The sequence below is a fragment of the Platalea leucorodia genome (genome assembly GCF_965183815.1).
Source record: "Platalea leucorodia genome assembly, chromosome: 2".
Classification (NCBI taxonomy): domain Eukaryota; kingdom Metazoa; phylum Chordata; class Aves; order Pelecaniformes; family Threskiornithidae; genus Platalea; species Platalea leucorodia.
The window spans coordinates 92,490,343-92,513,376 of NC_138824.1; the positions used below are offsets into that span (position 1 = coordinate 92,490,343).

At 38.8% G+C, this 23,034-nt stretch overlaps 1 protein-coding gene across 1 annotated transcript in view; it reads right to left on the reverse strand.

The window, feature by feature from the left end:
* The window catches only part of CFAP47 (cilia and flagella associated protein 47), a gene marked incomplete at both ends in the record, with an annotated part of 347,065 nt that extends 336,189 nt beyond the window's left edge, over positions 1-10,876 (reverse strand). Inside the window, 3 exons of the mRNA XM_082336357.1 lie at positions 1,845-1,960; positions 6,730-6,881; positions 10,715-10,876. Coding sequence (XP_082192483.1) covers positions 1,845-1,960; positions 6,730-6,881; positions 10,715-10,876 — 430 coding nt within the window. The remainder of the gene's footprint in view (positions 1-1,844; positions 1,961-6,729; positions 6,882-10,714) is intronic.
* Between the last annotated feature and the right edge of the window lie 12,158 nt (positions 10,877-23,034).

The following is a 23,034-nucleotide window of genomic DNA, read 5'->3' on the forward strand; positions in this document are numbered from 1 at the left end:
GCTTTCTTTAAATATTACACCCACACGTCCAATGCCACTTTGCAAGTTGTGATTGCAACAGAAAAGGTACTCACATTCCAAACAAAAGTGACTATAATCCTAAAGCAGCTCTAAGCAACATTTTTTAAGTTACAGGATATTTTATACACAGCTCTAGGCAGCTACCATAGCCAGAAAGTTAAGTGCATATTGCAGGTAACAATAGCTTTCATGATTTAGTATGTACACAACACAATTTATTGCAGAAGAGAACAGTGAATATTTCTAGGTTATAAAAATATTTTTTAAAATATGAAAGAAATATTAAATGTGTATTTAACCAGCAGCACTAATTATCTGTCATTATATCATAGGTAGCAAGAAATTGTTTTAAATGTTGTAGGAAAAATGCAGTGTTTCACCTTAGACAATAGATAATCCAATATGAGATCAGAAGCACGAACAAAGGACTCATTTGTGCATGGGATGACATGTGAAATGCAATCCTTGAGTCACAAGCCAGCATGCAGCACTTCCTGCTGATAAAATTTACGTGCTGCCTGTTAGAGCAACCTGCTGTATTACAATTTACAGAGCCCTCAGAAACACAGATTCAGCAGCTATTCCTTTGTCTGCCCTCAATACATTCTTTGCTAACCACCACTTTCATTCTAATTTTGCCTGTGTCCAATCCTGCAAAACTCCATCATGCAGCCTGCATGCATCATGTAACAGAGTTTATAACTAAAATCAGTTCCTATACAACATGAGAAATTTCACATCGTACATATGCATCTACAACTAATTTGCAACATAGGTTATCTCATTTTCTTTATCTAATCATCATTCCTCAAAGAAAGAAGTTAGTATGTATGAGTAAGAGCTGATTTTATAAATTACATACTACATCTTTAAGTTGAGCTGGCTAGAAAAAAAAAACATTTTTTCCTTTGCTTTTTGAAAAAAAAAAATTCTGTTCTAACTAGACAGTCATTTGATTTTTTTTTTTAAATATTGCAACTCATCTCTGTGTTTTCTGTTGGTACAATATTTCTTGTGGAAATCTATGAAGCAAGTGTTCACACAACTTTGGCCTAATGCAAATAAAGATACCTTGTGATATAATAAACAGCTGTACAAGTAAGGAACAAAAATAGTTAACTGCCTTAAATTTGTTGTTTGAAACTCAGCATAGTTGCCATCCTACTTCTGGAGAAAAGTGTCTGCAGTTTTGTCCAGTGGAAAAGGCAGTCAAATAGGTTACTTGGATCATACAAGCATTCTTATGCTCCATTCACCATGTTTCTTATACTCCTTGGAAGGGTCCCTCACAGAAGTTGAAGGATGTGCATGTTTTGAAAGCTGTATGATTTCAAAAGCTAGGGCAGCAAGATAAAAGACCTCTCATTATCTTCTGGTACCAAATAGGTTCAATTCCCATCCTAGAGGACTTTAGCTCTGAAAGTACAGGGAACTTGTAGCTGTTTATTTAATAGACTGCTATTGGGATCACAGAATCACAAAGACAACAAAGCAAGAGCAGATGTGATTTGCCGCTATTTATATTGAGCATAGTAAGCCAATGAGCAACTGATATTTTTACAACTTTCAGATGGGACTCAAAAGTAGAGAGCCTCTAAAATTTGGTAAAGTTGTAAATTCAGTTTTCTTCCCTAAGCAGAAACATAGTACTGCCTACAGAAGCGATGGGCCATTTATAGAACCTTTAGCTACAATACTTATAATCTGCATAACCCAGAACTTCAGTTAATTTCTATTTGGCCACTGAAGTGTTAACTTGTATAAAATTACATTTTCCAGGAAAATAAAATATTTGTACAATTTAATGCATACTAAATATTTACCTGAAGATGATCCATGGTTAGCAATACTAATCTCTGTACTAATTATTTTACTGTTTGCAATCACTGCACCAAAATTAATCTCTGATTCAATTTCCAGACAACAGCACGGAATTAATCTGCAGAGAAAAGACATGGTTATATTTTCCCAAAACTTGAAAATACCTTTGCATTTTTAAAGAAATTTGATTAAGCACTCCAGTGGAAGAGAGTTCTCCTTTTCTCCTAGTTCTGCTACCAACATTTATGCAACTCACTTCAGCGGCATAGCATACACAAGGAAGAAGTAAAAAAGATCTAGCTATCTATCAAGCTGTTTACTTTAATGACTAGCTACTGTAACTTTAAAACAATACAGCTTTAAACAATTAGTCGAAATGGAATGCATACATTTCTATTTAATTTTAAACACTTTATTATAGTACAAAGAACTTTAAATAAAACTATCTTGAGTTAGTTGCATCACAAAATAAAACCAAAGTTAACATTCACCATATTTCATTATCAGCTGCCTGAAGTAAAAGAAGAGGGAAAACATGCACGCCATTTTCAATTTACAGTCTTCTTGTTTTATAGATACTTTATGTGGCTTCAGCAAAGCTTATTATAACAGACAGAAGTGGGTTATGGCACAAGTTATTTCCATTATTTCTTTAAGAGCCTCAGCCAGCATGATGACATCACTGCATTGGGTACTGCTTAGCCATAATGAAAAAAATCATACTTGCTTCAGGAAACTTGTATTTTAAAGGCCCCAATTTGTAATACAATCACACATAAAACTGTGTTTGAAATCAATTGAAGTTTTACATCACAGCAGTCTATCCCCTCTTAACCACAAATAGGAACATGCAGGAACAATTGCATCTCATGATCTGCATTACACGCAGTACAGAAGACTAAATGGAGAAGGAAGATAATTCTCCTTGGCCGAGATAGGTAGCCCCTGCCCATAAAATCTACTGCATAAGGGAGTGGGGGAGGAGGAGGGAAAGAAAGGGAGAGAGGGGGGAAAAAAAAATTAATCAGGAAATGCATCAGAAGAAGTTGCTCTTAGGAATGTTAATACACTGGTTTTAGTTCTCTTTAATAATTTATTGTAATGCAAAAAAAAAAAATTAGTAAATTCTTGAAAGAGATGGTCTAGACCAGCAGGATGGGGGGGGAAGGGGGGGGAAACACAACAATTCAAAAAAAAAACCCAACCGAGGAAACAGCTATCAAGATTAGAGTACACCTGAAAAGATTGTAAAAACTTCACGTTCCAAGTATTCAGACATTCTTCCAAGAAGCTTTGTTAGAAAAATGAAACACAAGTATCTCTTCTCTCAAGATCCAAATATATAACTTCCCAAGAAGACAGGAATCGGTATAAATTCTAAGCGCAATGAGATTTTCTAATAGATACAGACCCGTGCAAAAAGGGAGATAGTCAAGTTAAAGGTTTTGGGGTTTGTTTTTTAATACAGGGTGGGGTTTGTTTGGTTGTTTCGGTTTGTTGTTTTGGTTGGGGTTTTTTTATGAAGATGGAATTTATCTCCGGAAATGCCTAATTTCAAATGTTCTCTTAATACTTTTCTAAAACAAAAAATTAATTCTTAATTATTATATTTTTAAAAAATGGTTTGGATGGAGATTTTCAGTTAATCATTAAAAAAAAAAAAAAAAAACCACAATTGGCTTGTTTGAAACTCATTCCCAAACCTTGATATAAGTATTTCCTATGGTGATCAAATATTTACATAATTAAATCATTGCACTTCTATTATTGAGCACATCATAAGTCCATGGTGCTATAAAGATTGAACTAAGAATGTTCTTTGGTCTCCAAAACTTATAGCAAATACATGAGCCAGAAATCAATATGATTAACCACTGGATCTAGTCTCATGAGTCAAGGAAATACGTAACATCTCTTTTACTTGCAAACCAAACAACTGTGATATTAATGTCACTAAAGCACAATAGGAAAAATTCTCTTGCTGGCTTTTTTTACCAAATAAATGGTTACAAAAATAACTGGAGTGTTACTGCGGTTTAATGTTGTATGGGAAGCTAACCTTTCCTACACTTTCAGTGAATCTCATCCCCAGACGAAAGATTATCTTAAAATGAACAGTAGATGCGATTGAAGGAATCACACAAATTGTTGGCAAAAAGGTTACATCTTTTCACGCTTTTTTCCTAAACCACCCGTGAACTTTTCTTTCAATAAAATTCTATGGACAAAACATGCAGACCCCTAATTTCTACAAATTCATAGTGAATTATATATATGTACACATCATAAATACATATAACCCATACAGAAATAAAAGTTTAAAAACAATATAATTTCAAAGAAAGAAGACTACAACTAAGCTAATAGGTAAGAGAAAAGTAGCAGACATTTAAAGAGGCCAATACAAAGAATGTCAGCAACTTCCAAATATTTCTTATACAGTAACACATTATCTTGGATTATATTTATGTATTTTCTGAACTTGCTGTCACATGCTTTAAAACTTAATTCTGTTTTGCAGATGTAGAGCTCTTTAAAGGTACTGCCAGTACACAATCTGAGTGACATTCATGAGAGACAATGAAAATAAACACTATATTTGAGTTGGCCAAAAATCAGAATTTGTCACTGATAAGAAATTTTGTTTGTGTGTCACAAAAATGTATAGCAATTTGATATAAATCTAAGTATAGCCTTAGCAATTTTTAAAATAACTTGTTTCAATTCTTGACAATTTAGGAAAAGTAGCATTAACGTTTACTACATTATTATTGATACATCAGTGGAAATAATGTTATTAAAAATGTAAAACAATGCACAATCTTTTAAGTAGGAAGTGAAAAAAACACATCAATTAAATAAATTTGGGGGAAGGGAAGTGTCTGTCCCCCAAAAACAGAACATTGCAAATATTTCCTTGAAAATATTTTCAGGTTCTTCCATCAAATTAAACACTTTCGTGGACGTTTCATAATGACAATGTAATTTTTGTCAAAAAAATCTTTTGACTAGTATTTCTCAACCAGTGTTACATTATGTACATTATTTTCTCAAAATGGCTAATGATGCATTTTAAACTATGTCTGTATAGAAAAAAATATTATGTATTTAGTGACCCTTCAGTGCAATAACTTAATATCATCTATCTATAAACAGCAGATATGCATGACACAAAATACATTTGTGAAAAGACTGATTAAAAAACAATTATAAAGTATATTTGCTTTTTCCAAACAAACAAAAAAAATTATAGCCTGTCAATTTTTTTCCCTGCAAAAGCCAGTTAAACATGAAGATTTGAAATACTTAACAATTAAGTGGTCTTACCTCCATAATACCACCTTAATAAAAATTTTCAGAATATTAAATTTTTAATTTTTAATTTTCTATTTTTTACTTTTTATTTTTTATGTTTAATTTTTAAAAATAAAACTAAAAACAAAAATTAAAAATATTTAAAAAATTTAAAGTGCTCCCTAATCACTTTTTTCTTCTAGGAAAATATACGTTGGGGGAACACAGAGACAGTTATTTTTAATTGTAAAGTGATCATATTAAATTACTAAGTCCTGCATTACCTTATGAAAAGTCATCCCTCTCTTTCAGTCAAAGCAAGGCATTTAGGGCTTTCCGTTTAAATTTCTCTAATGTTATTAAAGAAACCTATAATAGCACTGTTTAATACTATGTTCTAGGAGAATAAGAGTTTACAAACACCACAGAAAAAAACAACTAATTGAAATTTTTATTTCCAAGTCTTCTGATCCTAGACAGTCTTTTGCTAAAAGGAGATGAAATTTACAATAACCGGAAAACCTCATGTCAGACTTAACTATGTGTGTTCTACATTAACAATAGTACAACATTAAAATTTAAAAAAATCCCACAACTTTTAAGATGAAACGAGGAAAAGAAAATCAGTGAAAAAGATCGTGACATAAGAGGTAAATGAAATGTAGGAGTAAGTATTCCTTATGTGAAGGCAAAACCTTACATATTTCAGGCTAGCATCAGATGTTCATGGGATTGCTTGATTTTTAAGAACAATTCATATACTGAATAAACTCCATGGAAATTCCTTTCTGTCTGTACATGTAATTTGTAATGTTAAGATTTTCATAAAAGCTATGGTTTGCAATAGTTTATGGGATTCATCTGTCCTAATTTAGGCATCTAAAAGCTGGACCTGTAAACAGAAGTTTGTCATTCTAATTTCTCTTTATAGACAAAGGAGATAAACGTACTCCAGAGCAATTCCCCCTCAGCCTCGGATAACCACCTAGCTTAAGTCTTATAAACTGTATTTAGAAGCTTACTTTTTCCAACCAATATGTATGTTATATACAATATATAAGACATATATCCATGCACACACACATAGGTAGGCACACAGAGTCACACATGGAGTGATGAAAATGATCCTTGAATGTGTGACCTTATTCTAAAACACACACCATATTTTTAGAATTAGGCAACATATGTTTCACTATAATCCAGTTTTGCAAATATGGACAATTCCTACAAAATCTTTTATATAAGTGGTAAGGAGGGAAGACATTAAGAGTAGATGTTAACTTGTCTAATGTTGATACAGAATTAGAAAATATCAACATTATCACAACCAACTTAGAATAAAGCAAAAACAAAAACCCAAACTTTCTCCAGGATCTTAGCGGGACATCACCCAATTAACTTCTTACCTGTGTGCTGCTCTGGAAAAAAAAAAAAAAAAAAAAAAAAAAAATTTTTACTTTTGTAAGGAAACTATTTGTTTTCTATGCAACTGACAGATTAATTACATAGCCATATGTGGCATGTATTAGCAAACTTTCCATGGGATTAAACTGCAAACAGTAACAGCAGCATATGAACTTTTGACCATCATACCCAAGCAGGGGGATATCAACTATGTCATCTTCTATTAAAAGAAGTAGTCTATCTTGAAGATCTTCTTCAGTCTCAGGATAATACTCCACAAAAGCTGTAAGTTGAAGTCCACACGCAACAGGTTTTTCTGGATTTTCCACAATCAATTTAAACTGCAATTTAAAAAAAAAAAAAAAAATTTAAATTGTTAAAGATTTCTAGATTAAAACACATATACATGTGATTCATTTTCAGAAGAATACGCAGATTGATTTAAAATACACAACCAGCTTTAAAATATGCAGGATTTTATAAAATTTCTCTTCCTATTTACTGAAGTCCAGACTTCTTGCAGTAAAACAGAAAGACAGAATGAATACTAACCCATCAAATTACATGGAAGAGTTGGTTTAGCAAAATAACATTTTTAGTCTTTCCAAGAGAGCTCTAGCTTTTCCTACTGTTGCAATAAACCTTTTGAAGCAATACAAGAAGTCAGCTACTACTCAATACAGAATCTTTTTAGTACCTGAGAAAGTAACAAGGACTAAGTCTCAGTCTAATGCAGCAACAAAAGGAGACAGCATAAGAGTCTTCTCTAGGTCTGACCAACATTCATCTGACATCAACAGAAAGTCTCACTGTACATTGAAAATCTGCTTGAAAGGCCCATGGCGCCTCCAGTTTGGGGGGGGTCAAATGAAAGAGAAAAAAAAACAGAAGCAGCTGACAGAAAGCACCTTCTTCCTCTCTCAAAAAATAATAGCATGTAGTGAGAAATCCAGCAGTTCCCATGTTCCTAGGAAAGCCTCACAGCAATGTCGAGAGCTTCTGTGGTGTTTCAGTCTCCTTACAATTCACATAGCTCTATGCACAATAGGCTGCTTCTCTATATGTCCGGATTAATTAATGTTTATTTCTGAAAGAGTCATCCCAGTATTCTTTAAGTTTTCTGTTCTAATTTATGTCTGAAATATGCAAACAAGTAATTTACTACTTGTTGATTCTATTGTCTGAGCACCTCCCTCTATTCCTTTAAAGTTTTCCTAGCAGTATAAACACTCAGCTAAAGGAAATTTGTTATGCAATATGCATCATGATTATGGGCTTGATTTTGAAAGAGTAGCTATGTTTTAATTTATGTGTGTGTAAAGTGTGTAAAATTTATCTCTTCTCTAAAGAGAATTAAACAGCCAAGCATATTCATTCTATACAAGGGAAAATGAATATATTGTACTAAGAACTTTTAATGAAACCTATGGAAAACTGCTTTGTGAGCTAAATTCCTTGAAAGGCATTTCTTGGCCATACACTATGACAGCTCAAGAAAGGTTATTTTTCAGTTCTTGCACTCTATGAATGTAATGCCTCAGAAAAATTACAGATGAGTCATATGCTTCAGAGCCATGTAATCACAGATAGCAGCATAAGGTCTGGGAATGAGAAAGGGCAACACAACAGACTTATCTGGAAACTGAGCATGTGAAGTGGAATCTTGTCCTCTGTCATATTGATCGTCTCACACACAATAGCATTAAAAAGCTTGGCAAAAGGCATGAGATACTCACAGAGGTAAAAAAACCTCATAAATTATGATTGAGTAACCTTTTCTCTTTTCTAAAATTGACTCTGCCTTTCCACTTCTGGAACACATGAAAAATTGATAAGGCTGATGAAAACTAACAAAACAGAATAAGCCCAGCCCTATCAAATCAAGCACTCTCAACAGTTTCCAGCTCATTACAAAATTCTTCAGTTACAGCGTAATAAAAAAATCAAGCTTTCTACATCACGCAAATTAGCAAGTTTTAGGGGGGGGGGGGATAAAATGCATACACAGTCTTGGTGACTCTTGCCCTCAAAAAGAAAGGCTGACTACTCAGATAATTAAATAATCCAAGGTACTTCAACTATCTGACAATCATTTTCATAACTACCCCAGAATATACTTATTCATAGTTCAAGTTGCTGTGAAAACATGGCAACATCAGCTTCTGTTCAATCCCCAATGCCAGTTCAACCCTTTGATCCTAATTTTGATGCAATTAACAGATAATAAACTAGCTAGATGAAAGACCAAATGTCCTGGGTTTGGCTGGGATAGAGTTAATTTTCTTCTTAGTAGCTGGTATAGTGCTGTGTTTTGGATTTAGTATTAGAATAATGTTGGTAACACACTGATGTTTTAGTTGTTGCTAAGTAGTGCTTATACTAAGTCACGTACCTTTCAGCTTACCATGCTCTGCCAGGTGCACAAGAAGCTGGGAGGGGGCACAGCCAGGACAGCTGACGCAGACTGGCCAAAGGGCTATTCCACACCAGATGACATCATGCTCAGCATATAAACTGGGGGGAGTTGGCCAGGGGAAAGTGACCGCTGCTTGCGGACTGGATGGGCATCAATTGGCAGGTGGTGAGCAACTGCAACATGCATCACTTGCTCTGAATGTTATTATTACTACTACTACTTTACTTTATTTCATTTCAGTTATTAAATTGTTCTTATCGCAACCCGCGAGTCTTTTCACTTTTACTTTTCCAATTCTCTCCCTCATCCCACCGGGGGGAGGGTGAGCGAGCAGCTGTTTGATGCTTAGTTGCCAACTGGGGTTAAATCATGACACCAATATAAAACTACTAACCACAGATGGGTTTTGCTGGGCCCACATACATTACAAGTCAAGGGCTAAACTGGTTAGAATTGTAAAGATGCATTTGCCTTTAAAAAGACTGGCTAGGCAATGATTTTTCCAGAACTAATCAGATGCTATTAATAGCAATCATACTATCTTGAGAAAAGAACATAAAACTCTCTTTTCTGAGAAAGCTCTCCACAAGCAAGCACCACAAATGGACTACTCCACTCAAAAAACTTATAAGAACACAATACAGAAATGAGGTAATAGAGCTATCAATCAGCCCTATGGAAATCCAAGCAAAAACAACTTCAAAAGTTATGCCCTTCAGCTGTTCCGGAACACTTCACAAATTCGTTGTTCACACCATAGCAAAGTGATCCATTTCTACATAATGCTCCCCAAAATAACAAGGAACTCCTGGTCTTCTTGAGGGATAACATTTCTGGAGAGTGCAAAGCCAGCCAGGAAAGCTAAGAAGGATTTGTTACCAACAAGGAACTTGATGTAGTAAGACATACAAGAGAGCTAATTTACTTCTGTTGAAACTATGGATTTAACAAACAAGGAAGCCCTCTTCAAATTGCTCATCACCTCAGGAAAATATAGAACTGGGAAGACTGGAGTTCATTTCATTCTGACTTACAAGCTTCAAATGAGCAGCCTCATTTGAGGCTCTATATGAGCATATTTTTCAAGTATCATAGAAATGACACCTACGTGTTCTCACAAGAAAACGATAAATCAGGACTTGCTCCCTCCTTCAGATCTGTCACACAAGAAGCAGTTCAGACAACTTTGGCTCTAAGAACTGCCTCTTATTAGTTTGTTTATCCAGTTATTCAACTATTCTAAATTAATTTCCAATTCACTGGCCAATTCCAGTCAGTCTCATAAGCTACTCAGGCATTCTTGGTAGCATTTTCCATTTGCAGCAGCTGAACACAGACAAGCATTTACACAGCCCCAGGCAGCCTCTTACACAGCACCTACCTAGCTGGGCAAACCTGTGGGCAGACATCCTCCTGCAAAACTGCAGAAAAGCGGGGCCTCGTGACACACTTTTCCTCTGGCAATGTTCTGCGCCTCAAGGAGGGCCTGGCAAGCGCGAGGCGAGCGGGCTGCGTACCAGGTCCTCAGGGCAAGCCCGGGAGGGAAGGATCCAGACCCGCGGGCCTGGGGGCGGGCTGGGGTGTTCCCGTGAGGCACTACCGTTAGTCACGCACGCTGGAGTGGTGCGAGGTGCTGTACAAACACAGAGCCGACAGCTGACTTGTAGGGAGAGGCAAGCCTCGACGACGTTACCCACCCCGGCCCGGGCCGGGGGAGGGCAGACGCTCCCCGCCGCTTCCCTCCCGGCCACCCCTCACCTGGGGCCGGCGCGGCGGCAGCAGCTGGAGGCGACAGCTCTCCACCCGCCGGTTCTGGACGCTGAGGGAGGCGCGGTAGCGGCCCCCCGGCACCGCGTCCCTGAAGCGCAGTTCGGCCGGGGCGATGCGCACCCCGGCCACGTCCCGCCACCCACCCGCCATGACCGCCGCCGCCTCGCCCGGGCGTCCAGCACGGCCTGGAAACGATCGCTTAGCAACGGACGCGGGACGCTGATTGGAAGCAAAAGGGCGGCCCTTCCAAACCCGCCAATCAGAAGAGGAGAGACGGGGTAGAGGCGGGGCGAGCGGCGAGCCGCCGGCCGCGCGGCGTCGTTGCCCAAGGGACGGGCTTTTTAGCCCGAAGCTGTGGGGTTTCCTTGCGGTGCCCCCAGGTGTGCGGCCCGAGTCCGCGCTGCCACGCCCTCACACGCTGCCGCCGCGGCAGGTGCGGGGGGCGCCGTTGGGCAGGGCTGTTGGGGCAGGTGGAGCGCCACTATTTCATGGGTGCCGGGTTGGCAGGAGCTGGAAGGAAATAAAAACCCCAAACCTGCCGGTTTTTGGAGGCGCACCAAAACGGCTACATTCCTTTGGCCTGTGTTTACAAGTAACGAGAGACCTGAGCCGACGCCGTGCCGTGGGGCTCGGGCTTGTCCGGCGTGGTCCCTTCTTGTTCACCTGAGGTGTTTTCCTGCTACAAGTCCCTCTCCAACAATGGCCCGGGACAGCGGAGGGTGATACAAACACGGATGCTCTTCCTGCCCTGGGTTTCTTAAAGTAAAGATGGATTAGCTTTAAATTAAAATGACCTGATTTCTCTTCTGGGCATGCACGTTAATCAGGGACGCGGTCTGCATAGAACCAAAGCAGGGCACTAGCATGCCTGTTTGTTGGTGGGAAGCTCGGTGCCTGCAAAGCCAGTGACTACACTAATAATTCATTGCATGCATTTATTGAGTGGTGAAAGATGTGTTCCTGTTCAGTATCCCCGTCCCTTCCTATGCTGTAATTTAAGTGGTAAAGTGAAGCTGACAAGAATCCAGCGCTTAGGCAGACTTGGAGGTAGATAATGGGCCTTGTTGTGCTTTGCTTCAATGTAGCAGAAGCAAGGAGGCAGGAGCGGCATGCACAGCATGCACACAGAACCTCAAGCATCAGTTTTGATTAACCCAAAATGTTTTGCCTTGGATTACTTCATCCCCTGAAAGTGCATGAGGACTCAAATTATTTGGATTTTAAAAGTCAAATGTGAGAAGCTGCAAACATGGATGGCACAAATCAGGAGAACTACAAAGTACAAAAAGGGCAGAAAGCCTATTTTTGATGGCTCAAGAAACCTAGAAGGAGCAAGGAGAGCCTTTGTTTCTGTTGTTGGGGGAGGATGCTAACAGGTCTTTCTGTCCCTCTTAAAAATTCAAGTGATAGCTACCCATCTGTAGATTTCTGAAGAATGAACGGGAATACGACATTGCCGGCACTAAGGGTAAAATCCAGGCATCTGAAGGGAGTTCTTTGGGAAGACTACTTGAATCTGTTCTATGGTAGCATGCTTGTATTTAACTGACACACCAAATAAAGAAGAAAAAATTAAAAGAGAATATTACCTTATCAAAGAATTAAACTCCCTCTGCTTTTTCACTAGAGAACGGAGAACACTCCTACATAGTTTCTCTGATCCTTGAATGAATTCTTAAGGAAAGTCAAGGGACACAAGATCAGACCTAAGAAATATCTGATCCAAAGAAAGAGAAACCTCTGAGGTTTTATACAGACATCATGATGGTGCCAAAAAGTCACAAGCTCATTAGTTTATCTTACTTTGGGTTATTCCTCAGTTTTCACATTGAAGTAATGTGGAAATGTTCTGTCTTTCTGATCACACATTCTGGTACTTGGAAATAATCAAATTCAAAAGTGAACAACTGACTAGTCCAGAGAAAATGTCAAATATGTCACTTGTTATATACTATTCCATAGTCAAGTAGTCAGTCACAAACTTATTTTTTCCATTCCACTGAGAATTGTAGCAACATTTAATATTTTTAGCAAAACTATTAGAAACAAAAATTGCTTATGATTTTTCATTTCAGTTCAGACCTTGCTGGAGTACAAGAGGATCCTCAGAAGGTCCCTGCCCTCTCTACTCCTTCTGACCTTCCCGGTGTCCTACATTCCCATCTGCCTCCTGGTAAGGTTACCAGCCTTCATTCTACTGAGCTCCGTGTGGGGCTATATGATAAACCTGACCTGTAAAACAATCCAGGGTAAAAGCACTCATATATGCGCCTCTTTTTTGGTGTCGCTGGAGGAGGGTTGTCTTTAGCAAGATAATTTCTCGGCTTCAGTTTAGAGCACTTCAACTGTTCATGAACAGCTGAAGCAGCACTCTTGACAGTGTGGTAATTGACATTGTGAGTGGAGGCTGAAGCAAGCAGCAGAGACAAAATCTTTAAAAATCAATTCTGTCATAAAAGAATTTGTAGCAAAGAAAGAACACTGGCCTTACTTTCACTTGATTCAATGTAGATATGTCCATACAAAATTTTTATCAATTTAACTAAATTTTTGAAAAACTAATTTTAACTGTGATTTAGCTTGTGTATAGAGGAGCCAAGTTCTGCAATAAAAGAATCCTGATCTCTCTGAAATTGTTTGGCTAGGCTCTCTTCCTCTTCTGCAAACCATTATATCCAAATGCTTGCTATTGCCATCATTATGAGATCTCATTATGAAACAACATAAGATAATGGACTCTGCTCCTTCCTTTCCTCAACTTATGCTGGCTTCATAAAAATTTTTTTTATTAGTCACCTAATAATCATCCCCAAAGAGAAAACTATTGTAAAGGAACAGGTGTACTTTGTTTTGATGACACAATCCTTTATAACTAGTGCTAGGGTATGGATTATGTATATTCTTTCTCCTTTATCACTAAATTATATGACCACATTAAGTGTGATTTTACTTCTGCAGAAATTCATGCTATTTTACAGTGCAGTAACCTGCACAATTCACATTGCATTCACCTTAGCAGCATCAGATGATGAATAATAAAGCTTCACAGCAAACTTCTCAAAATTATATTATAGTCATCAGAGTGAAGAGTATAACCTCACATAAATCTCCACCACACCTCAGTTTCTGAGTCACTTCCAACTTTTATAAGCCAGACTTTCCAGACCTGAAACTTGTTTGACTATCCACTGATCTCACTATCCTCCCAGGTTCCAGGCATAAAACCAGAATAGCATGGTTAGTTCTTTCCAGTTAATAGACGAGGCTAATTTCTTTAAAATGAAATAGCCCCTAGTTTGTTCAGATCTATCCTGGGGCCATGGTCAGGTAAAACAAGATGCAGAATCAGAAAGCCATCACCAGTCTGTTTCCCCCTACTGCACAGGGGAAAACATTACTAGAAAACAGCGAGACCTGAGACGCTGGCCCTATCTGCCCATGTTCTGAACGTCGGTCAAAGATGCTTGTGCACCAACCGACTCATCTATGAGATCACAAGAAGCTCTCACTCATCCAGGAATCTCTAAAAACACAGACAAATCCCTTCAGAAAGTATTCAAGAGGTTAGAAAAAGGGACAGTTAAAATGATGATAAGGGTGGTTTATTTAACAGTAATTCAACAACAAGAAATTACAGTGATACCTAAAATAATTAAACTAATTTGAACAAACTGCCACTCATATTGCACTTTGTTGCTGGAATCTGAATCCAGAGGAACTGTGATTTGAACTGTGAATGCTGACCTATTTATTCTACTTCAGGAGGAATAAACATATTTAGAATATACTAGAAGGAAATAGGGACACTTACTGGTAAAACAAATAAATTGTGTGTATTTTTATATCAGCTTTTAGGAGTCAGAAACAGACAAAGTCCAAATAATGATGACTAATAAGATACATTCCTTTGCATTTAATCATCCAAACTGCTCTGTTCAATGGAAAACAAGAATGTTCAAAATGACAGATTTGGGCTCTAATTCTCTCTAAAGGTCTCTTCACTAAAGAAAGCATTCTGCGAGAAGCAGAACTAATTGAAGGTTTTATTTGGTCTTTTTGCTCAATGAAACCGTCAGTTTTCACAAAACGTGTAAGAATTGCCAATCTCTGAGATGTCCTTCCTTCTCAGACTGAGTTGAAAAGAGCGGGACCAAAATTACCAACAAAAAGGAGCGACAGAGAGATGGTCAGTTAGACAAGGCAATCACAAATGCCTTCCCTTTTTTTTCTTTTTAGAAAGACTCTGTAGAAATTGGTAAATGTGTACTGGGTTTGTGTGGCAATGTTTTGGAGCGGGGAGGCTACAGGGGTGGCTTCTGTGAGAAGATGCCAGACGCTTCCCCTATGTCCAATAGAGCCACTGGCCAAGGCTGAGCCAATCAGTGATGGTGGTAGCCCCTCTGTGATAGTATATTTAAGAAGGGGGAACTTGGACCAGAAGCAGATGGGAGAGAGGAGCGAGAATATGTGAGAGGAACAACTCCGCAGACACCAAAGTCAGTGAAGAAGGAGGGGGAGGAGGCGCTCCAGGCGCTGGAGCAGAGATTCCCCTGCAGCCAATGGTGAAGACCATGGTGAGGCAGGCTGTCCCCCTGCAGCCCATGGAGGTTAACGGTGGAGGAGATATCAACCTGCAGCCACTGAAGGACCCCATGCCGGAGCAGGTGGATGCCCAAAGGAGGCTGTGACCCCGTGGAGAGTCCATGCTGGAGCAGGGTCCTGGCAGGACCTGCGGACCCATGGAGAGAGAAGCCCACGCTGGAGCAGGTTTACTGGCAGGACTTGTGACTCCGCAGGGGACCCACACTGGAGCAGACTGTTCCTGAAGGATCGCGCCCCGTGGAAAGGACCCACACTGGAGCAGTTTGTGAAGAACTACAGCCCACGGGAAGGACCTATGTTGGAGAAGTTCGTGGAGGGCTGTCTCCCATGGGAGGGACCCCACGCTGGAGCAGGGGAAGAGTGTGAGGAGTCCTCCCCTGAGAAGGAAGGAACGGCAGAGACAATGTGTGATGAACTGACTTCAACCCTCATGCCCCGTCCCCTTGTGCCACTCGGCGGGGAGGAGGTAGAGAAAATCAGAAGTGAAGTTGAGCCCAGGAGAAGGGAGGGGTGGGGGGGAGGTGTTTTAAGATTTGGGTTTATTTCTCATTATCCTACTCTGACTTTTGAGTGGCAAAAAAATTAAATTAATTTCCACAAGTCGAGTCTGTTTTGCTGATGATGGTAATTGCTGAGTGATCTCCCTGTCCTTATCTCGACCCATGAGCCTTTTGTCATATTTTTCTCCTCCTGTCCAGTTGAGGAGGGGGAGTGACGGAGCAGCTTGGTGGGAACCTGGATTCCAGCCAAGGTCAACCCACCACAAAATGAAAAACCTGTATCATAAATACATACAGTCTCCACTATTCGGTAATATGGTTTTGGGCTCCAAGAGCCACACGGAGCTATTATATGTATCTATAGAGCAGAAGCAGAGTGATTTTATCAGTGTAATCCTTTAGTTTAGCTAAATAGCCTGACTAGGAGGGAAGTCATAGTACTGCTGTAACATGACAATACTGATTTGGGGACCAAGGCTAGTACCGGCACACAGTGCTGAGCTGAACATTTTGGTGTTATGAGCTTGCAGCAGTTAGTCCAAAGTTTTCAGCACCAGGCTCTATATAACAAATTACAAATGTGCCCTTTGTTTCCTGCAGTCCATTCCCATGGTAATGTTTTCTGCATCTGGTATCTTTTTTAGTCACAATGTGTAAAAACATCCTTGTTCATGAAAAATTTAGTAACTCTAAAAGCATCCATATCCACTCACGGATTTCATGTATTAGACAAATATAAAAATTGCTGGGTAGAAAGAAAAATCATTGAACTGCACTGAGAAACATGATGAAGATGTACGTTTCTGAGCTGGGCAGATCATCTCTGATCAAACCAGAACATAACTATGGGGAAACTGCATATGTATATATAGATAGATAGATAATAGGAAATTCAGATAAGGGATAGCTCTGAAAATCTCTCATATAAATCAGGGGTTCTTTAACAGCTGTCTGTGGCTTTTAAAGACTCCCATAAAATCATGATATTTACCATGTTGAACCAGAGCGGTAGACTTTCCAGACTGATATCAAGATGTCAACAGCTATTGGCATCAATGAATCAATATTAAATTTCCACTATACACAATTAAGATGTGATTTCCTGAAGTTACTAATGGTGGGATTCATCTTGCCACACTTCACTGATATAGAATCAATGTCTAGTCTAAGCTTCCACTATGGTTAGGAGTGAGATAAGTACCTCCAGAGGATGATCATCCCCCTCCTCTTACATAGGTATTTAAAATGAAATTCCATATATCATATTGACTTTATGCAGGTCTCCTGCTATCTAGTTACTTAAACAATTTCAAGAATCTCTTTCTTAGGCAGTAAAGATAAAATTATTGAGGAGCATGTTCAGATATTAGTGAATTTATTTTCTTTTGCCTGAAGGTGGAAAATTACTGCCTAATCATTTTGTGGTACAATTATGTGTATTTTTATTATACATGTATCTTTTACATTTTATATGCAATTTCTCCAACTTACTTCCTTAGAATCCAAGTGCTTAGTAAGATAAATTAAATTTGCATTGTGATCTGGAGTGTCGGATGACTCCCTGGTTTTCAGCTTTTTAGGTACTCAGCCTTCTGAGCTGCTTGATGTTTTTATTTCCTTGACTTCAGTTACAGTTGGAAACCATTACCAAACAGATATGTCTATATACTTTAAAAGCAATCAGACTATGGTTCAGTATAACCTTCTACGGTTACTTGTTGCATTATCAATCCACTTTGCATGAAAATACTATCCTTAGTCCTCATGAATGTCATCATAGCTTGTTGCATTATACTAGGAGAGCTCATTTGTCTTCATAAGTTACAGATGAAAGGGTACTACCCAATTTAGCTGGGTCCTTATCCAATGATGGCCTTGAAGATCAATAGCAAAGCTTCAGAATTGCAATAAATGGGAATTAGGACAGAACGTGTCTTGCAGAGTATAGAAGATACATAGTCTGGGGAATTCACGCTACTCAGTAGGTTAATGATGCATTGTGTTGACGTATGCTTTCTTTTATGAATTTTACACTGATTTTTTTCAGATTGCTTTTTTAACATTTCTTCCCACACTAGGAAAAAAGGAGAAACATGGATGTTCAACTGACCTTCACTATTCCAGTCATTATTTTATATATCTCTATCCTAATATTTCTTGCTCAGCTTAATCCTGTGTTTATATATTTTTTCTTCAGTTGAGGGTTGCTCCATGCTATTTGTTTTCCCTTTTCTAGTCACCCACTATTTTTTAATGCTGTGGTCTACCTGTAAATCTATCTGTAGATACTTTCCTTAATGCAGTTTAATATCCTGTCTGTATTGATATTTTGCATAAAGCAGACATTATATTGATTTCTTCTCGCTGACATCCATTTCTCTTTCTGACTGATCATATTAACATAGAGGTTCCACAGGTCTTCAGCTCCTCCTTTCAACATGCAGTACTTTCACCTTATCTACATTTAATTTCACCTGCCATCATGTGGCCTAATTTATCAGCTACAGATATAGCATGTTTATTCATTATCATAGTATAGATATGTTTGTATTTTAGGCTACATATGATGGGTATTTTGCACTTTCTAATTTTTCCTAGCCATACTGACAAACATTTAATGTAATGGGGGGGGGGGGGGAGGGGGAGAAAGGCAGACTTGCAGGTAAGACACTCATTGAGAGTCAAGAGTTGACCTCATTTTTTTAACTTGGCAATAAACCTTCTTTCAGTAATTTCATTAAGCACCTATATAGTATACAAAAAAATTACATCCGTCAGTGCTGTAAGACAAGAACAGAAACAAGCAATGCATAATAAAAGCAATTATCCAGTGGGAATAGAGGTCACTAGTATTACCAGTCTTGAAGGCTATTCACACAGACCTAATAGTTTGGGGAACTATTGAGCGCTGAATCTCATTTCTTCAGTACTTATTACTTTCTATTAACTGAAGAGGGATCCACATTCCTGAAATTACAGAAACTGTTGCAAAATATAGAATCATAGAATCATCTAGGTTGGAAAAGACCTTCAAGATCATCGAGTCCAACCGTTAACCTAGCGCTGCCAAGTCCACCACTAAGCCATGTCCCTAATATCCTAATATCCTAGATTAATTATCCTATATCCTAATATCCTAGATTATTTCATAGCTGGCACAAGTTCATGTGTCTTGTATGTGAAGAGGTCCTCTCAGTGGTGAGCTTCCACCACTGCAACATCTCTCACCCGCTGTAACAACTGTTACCTTTCTATCTTGCTATGGGTTCTCTGAAAAGTGGGTGGAAATGAGAGCTAAGCCACACAGGCTAAGTACCATATAAGACAGAATAGTAGAAAACATCAGAAATGCTTTGCCTGATCATGAAAAAAGCACATACATTTTGCTTCAGCGCTGGCTGCGTGCTGAAATGCCTGCACCCCAGCAGCAAAGAGTGCGGCCCTTTCATGGCAGCGCAGCAGGTGGTGCTCCAGCCACCCCGGTTTCCCAGAGCACCCAGAGTGGGACGCTGCTTTCCAGAAGCAGCCCTCAGTGGTTAACTTCTCCATAGCCCAGTGCTGTCCGTGACAGTAAATCATGCTCGAAATATTAATTGAGCAAGTCATGATGAAAGCATATTTTTACTTAATAATTTTGCAACATGTATATGCCTAAAGCTGTAGACGCATTTACAGTGAAAATTAGAACACATTAAATTGACAGTGTCTCCTACAGAATTCTTTCTTCCACCAAAGAGAGAACCATCTGCCTCTGTGCAGGCAGATTTCATATTTTCAAGGTGTGATTTTGTTGGCTTTACCTGTGCACTGTGTGGCCTCTCCTGCAGGTCAGCAGTTCAATGTGCATTTTGGAAATGCAAGAAGTTCCAAAAACTTTACAGCTGCATTACTATAACTGAATACACCTATATCTCTGAGATCTAACTGCTTAGGTATTTGGTGCAAGAAAATGTATAACAAAATTATTTGCAAGAGCACTATAAATTCCCGGGAAATACTGAAACAACCAAAATAAGTTCTCCCTGGACTTCATAAATAGCTTAGGGTGGATGAGTGGAATCTGACTTACAGGTGAGAGGCACTTCCAATTAGAGGAAAAAAAACATTTAAGAGCTACTAGTGTAACTTAGCAGGCTAATTAATAAATACTTTGATCATACCTTGATGAATCTTCTACAGAGTGCAAAACCCAGCATCTTTCAGCAATCTCCTGAAAGTGGATCCACATCTGCTCTCATGGGTCCTACTTGGCACTGCTGTGCATCAGGGGACGGACCTGCTATGGGAGGGCAGGAGAGAGAGTGAAGGGGAAGGAGGAGGAGGAAAGGCAAAGACAAAGGTCTCTGTTCCTGCCGGACATGCAGCCAGGCGCTTGTCCATATACACTGTGAGCTACTGTGGTGTGATCTTCTAATATTTGTATTTTTTTAAATAAAACATTAAGTTTAGCAGTGTTTGTTTCTTATGTCTCCATGTGTCCTCAGAAATGATCTGTGTAAGAGCCAAAGCAGTTACCATACACATTTTCTGCAGAGTTTTCTTCATAAACATTTCCGGGTCTCAAATTTTCAAAATAAGCAGAGTATTTGAGAAGAGTGTTTTTACTCTCTTCCCCACTCTCGGTTGTTAATGAATCTTGTTTCAGGATTCATCTTTTATTTTGCACAAATTAATGGTACGCAGATCGTAACTCTCCATCGGTCCTAAGCAGAGGCACTTAGCTGAGCCTATTAGCCACAAGAATGGTAATGCACTAGGGATTTGTATGCATGACTTATTTCTCATTTGTCTTCCCTTGCAGGCCTCCCAGCACCGAGAACAGCTGTGCACTGAGCTGCAGAGATCAAGAAAGCTACTATATTTATGACAGTGCTCTTCTTTTCTCTGTTGCCAAAAGAGTGGTCAGATGTAGCATAGCAATTTATACTGCTGAATTCCATTATCGCAATATTTTTCTATTTTCGGCCACATTCTGAAAATAAATTCATCTGCCCAATGCCATTACCTGTTGAGGAAGTATAACAACATTTTAATGCTGATTTTAAATCCACTATATTTGAATTAGCTGTTTATATTTCACAGTGGCATAATTTAACTCAAATTCAGCTTTCAGCAACCACTGGAACATTTACCTGCAGGTTCTTACCCATAGGGCTAGAAGCCAGCTTACAAAGTTTTTCAAGTTTCTAGCCAAGGACAGTATAAGCATTTCTTTATGGTAACATCACTAGGCCAGCACTCCTCCTCCGTCATCCTATATAGCCTCAGACGCCCAACGATCCACAGTATTTAACACATCTCTTGTTACATCTTGCCACAGATTGTGAAGCATTTCCTGGTAGTCAGCAAAGTTGGGTTTTCATAGTCGTCAGTGACATTTCATACCATTTAAGACAAAAAAGGTCCTCTGATCATCCAATTAGGCTTTAAGCAATATAAAAGCCTTGTGATTTACCAATATCTAATTGCTTATTTAATTCCAGTAGCTGGAGTTGAACTAAAACTTACTCTTTAGAGAAACATCCCATCTTGGTATAAAGATCTCCAGTTCTGATGCATTTATATTTTTTGGTTGGTTCCAATAGCTAATTACCCTTATCTTCCCAGTGGCTCATTCACTGTACTGTCCTAAATCAGTGTCCATCATCTATGGACAAACTCACTATGTCTCTAAATCCAAGATCTGTGGCTGCAAATAAAGATGCTGTCACTAGTATAGAGGTAACCAAAGACACCAAGAGAAGTTTTATCGACACTTTGAATAGTAGATGGTTGTTCTGGCATTTTAAATACATTACTGGCATTTCAGAAATCTCTAATTGGCCTCGTCTTAGCTATATTCAGTCTCCATTTAAAACCTAAAAAGTCAAGGGCACATAAGCATGGAAATAGTCTAGTAACATGTAGTTAAAATTACAAACCAATATTCCAGATATGTAGGACATTAAGATATAAGAAATTGAAAGTCTTTGTTGTTTCTGAAGCGTTTAAACACTATAGATGAAAGATAAACAAATATAAATGTGAATGTAAAAAAAATAAATACCCATATAAGTAACTTTTCTTCTCTCTCCCACACTACCAAGATCACAATTGAAGCATAGTTCAGGGTGGTTTCAACTGAACATACCAGGGAAGTTTGCTAGAAGTTTTGGCACAAAGTCTTTGAAGTATCTGAAGCAACTGGAAAACATTTCACACGTTGCTAGAACAAAATAAGTAATGAAGAATAATAAAACATTTCAAAAGACTAACATGAAAATATTTATGCAATGAGACAAATAAGGTCATTAGGTGCAATTTAGAAAGATGTGGAAGGTGAATTCATACATGAAATACAGCAGACTGAGAAGCTGGAATAGTTGAACAAATATGTATATTATTCAATATATAAAATGGTAAAAGAATACATTAATACTTATTAGTCATTAAGGTCAATACTAACAGTAAAGAATAAAGAAGAGCTGGATTATTTAACTGGCAGGTTTGTAGCAGATTGAAGAGTATGTTGGGATGCAGGCTTATGTTCACTGCTGTTGCCTCAGTTTCTCTAGAGTAGCACGTATGGTTTTCTAACAGTGGAAGAAGTTAAGGATGATGGCGTAGTCTGGGCAAAAATAGCTGGTCATTGAGAATTCATCGTTGTTTGGGAACAAATCCTTGACAGCAAAGGTTGTTAGTGCTGGAGGCAGCGGAGCATCCTGATGTAAGGGCACTGACCGCTCCGTTGTCACCTGAGAGGCAGAAGGAGACAGGGAAGGAGTTGAAAAAGGCATGGATGAGACAACCAGGTACAGACCATGAGCTTTAAATGATACCTGGGGAACGGCTCCCTACCATTCCCCGCTGCAACTGGTCTTGCACTATGCTGAGTCTATGCTTGTAGATCCTAAAGAGATATAGTCCTGGTAACTGCAGTTTCCACACAAAGCCAAGCAGCTGCTGGTGGAGCTAAGCTGTCAATTTTACTGCTGAAAACTGGCTTCTAAAAGATTCAAAGGACGTCCTTATCTGGAGGTGCTCCCGAGGGGTCACAGAGAGTAAGTGAGGTGCTGTGACATCAGCATCCTCTCAAGGGTCCAGAAGAGCCTGAAGTACAGAAACAGCTGAGTAGCTGCCCAAGTGGGGAGGTGACCCAAGGAGACCAGGGAAGCAGCCACCTGCAGGCAGTAAGACCCTGACTCAGGCAAATACTATGTAAAACAG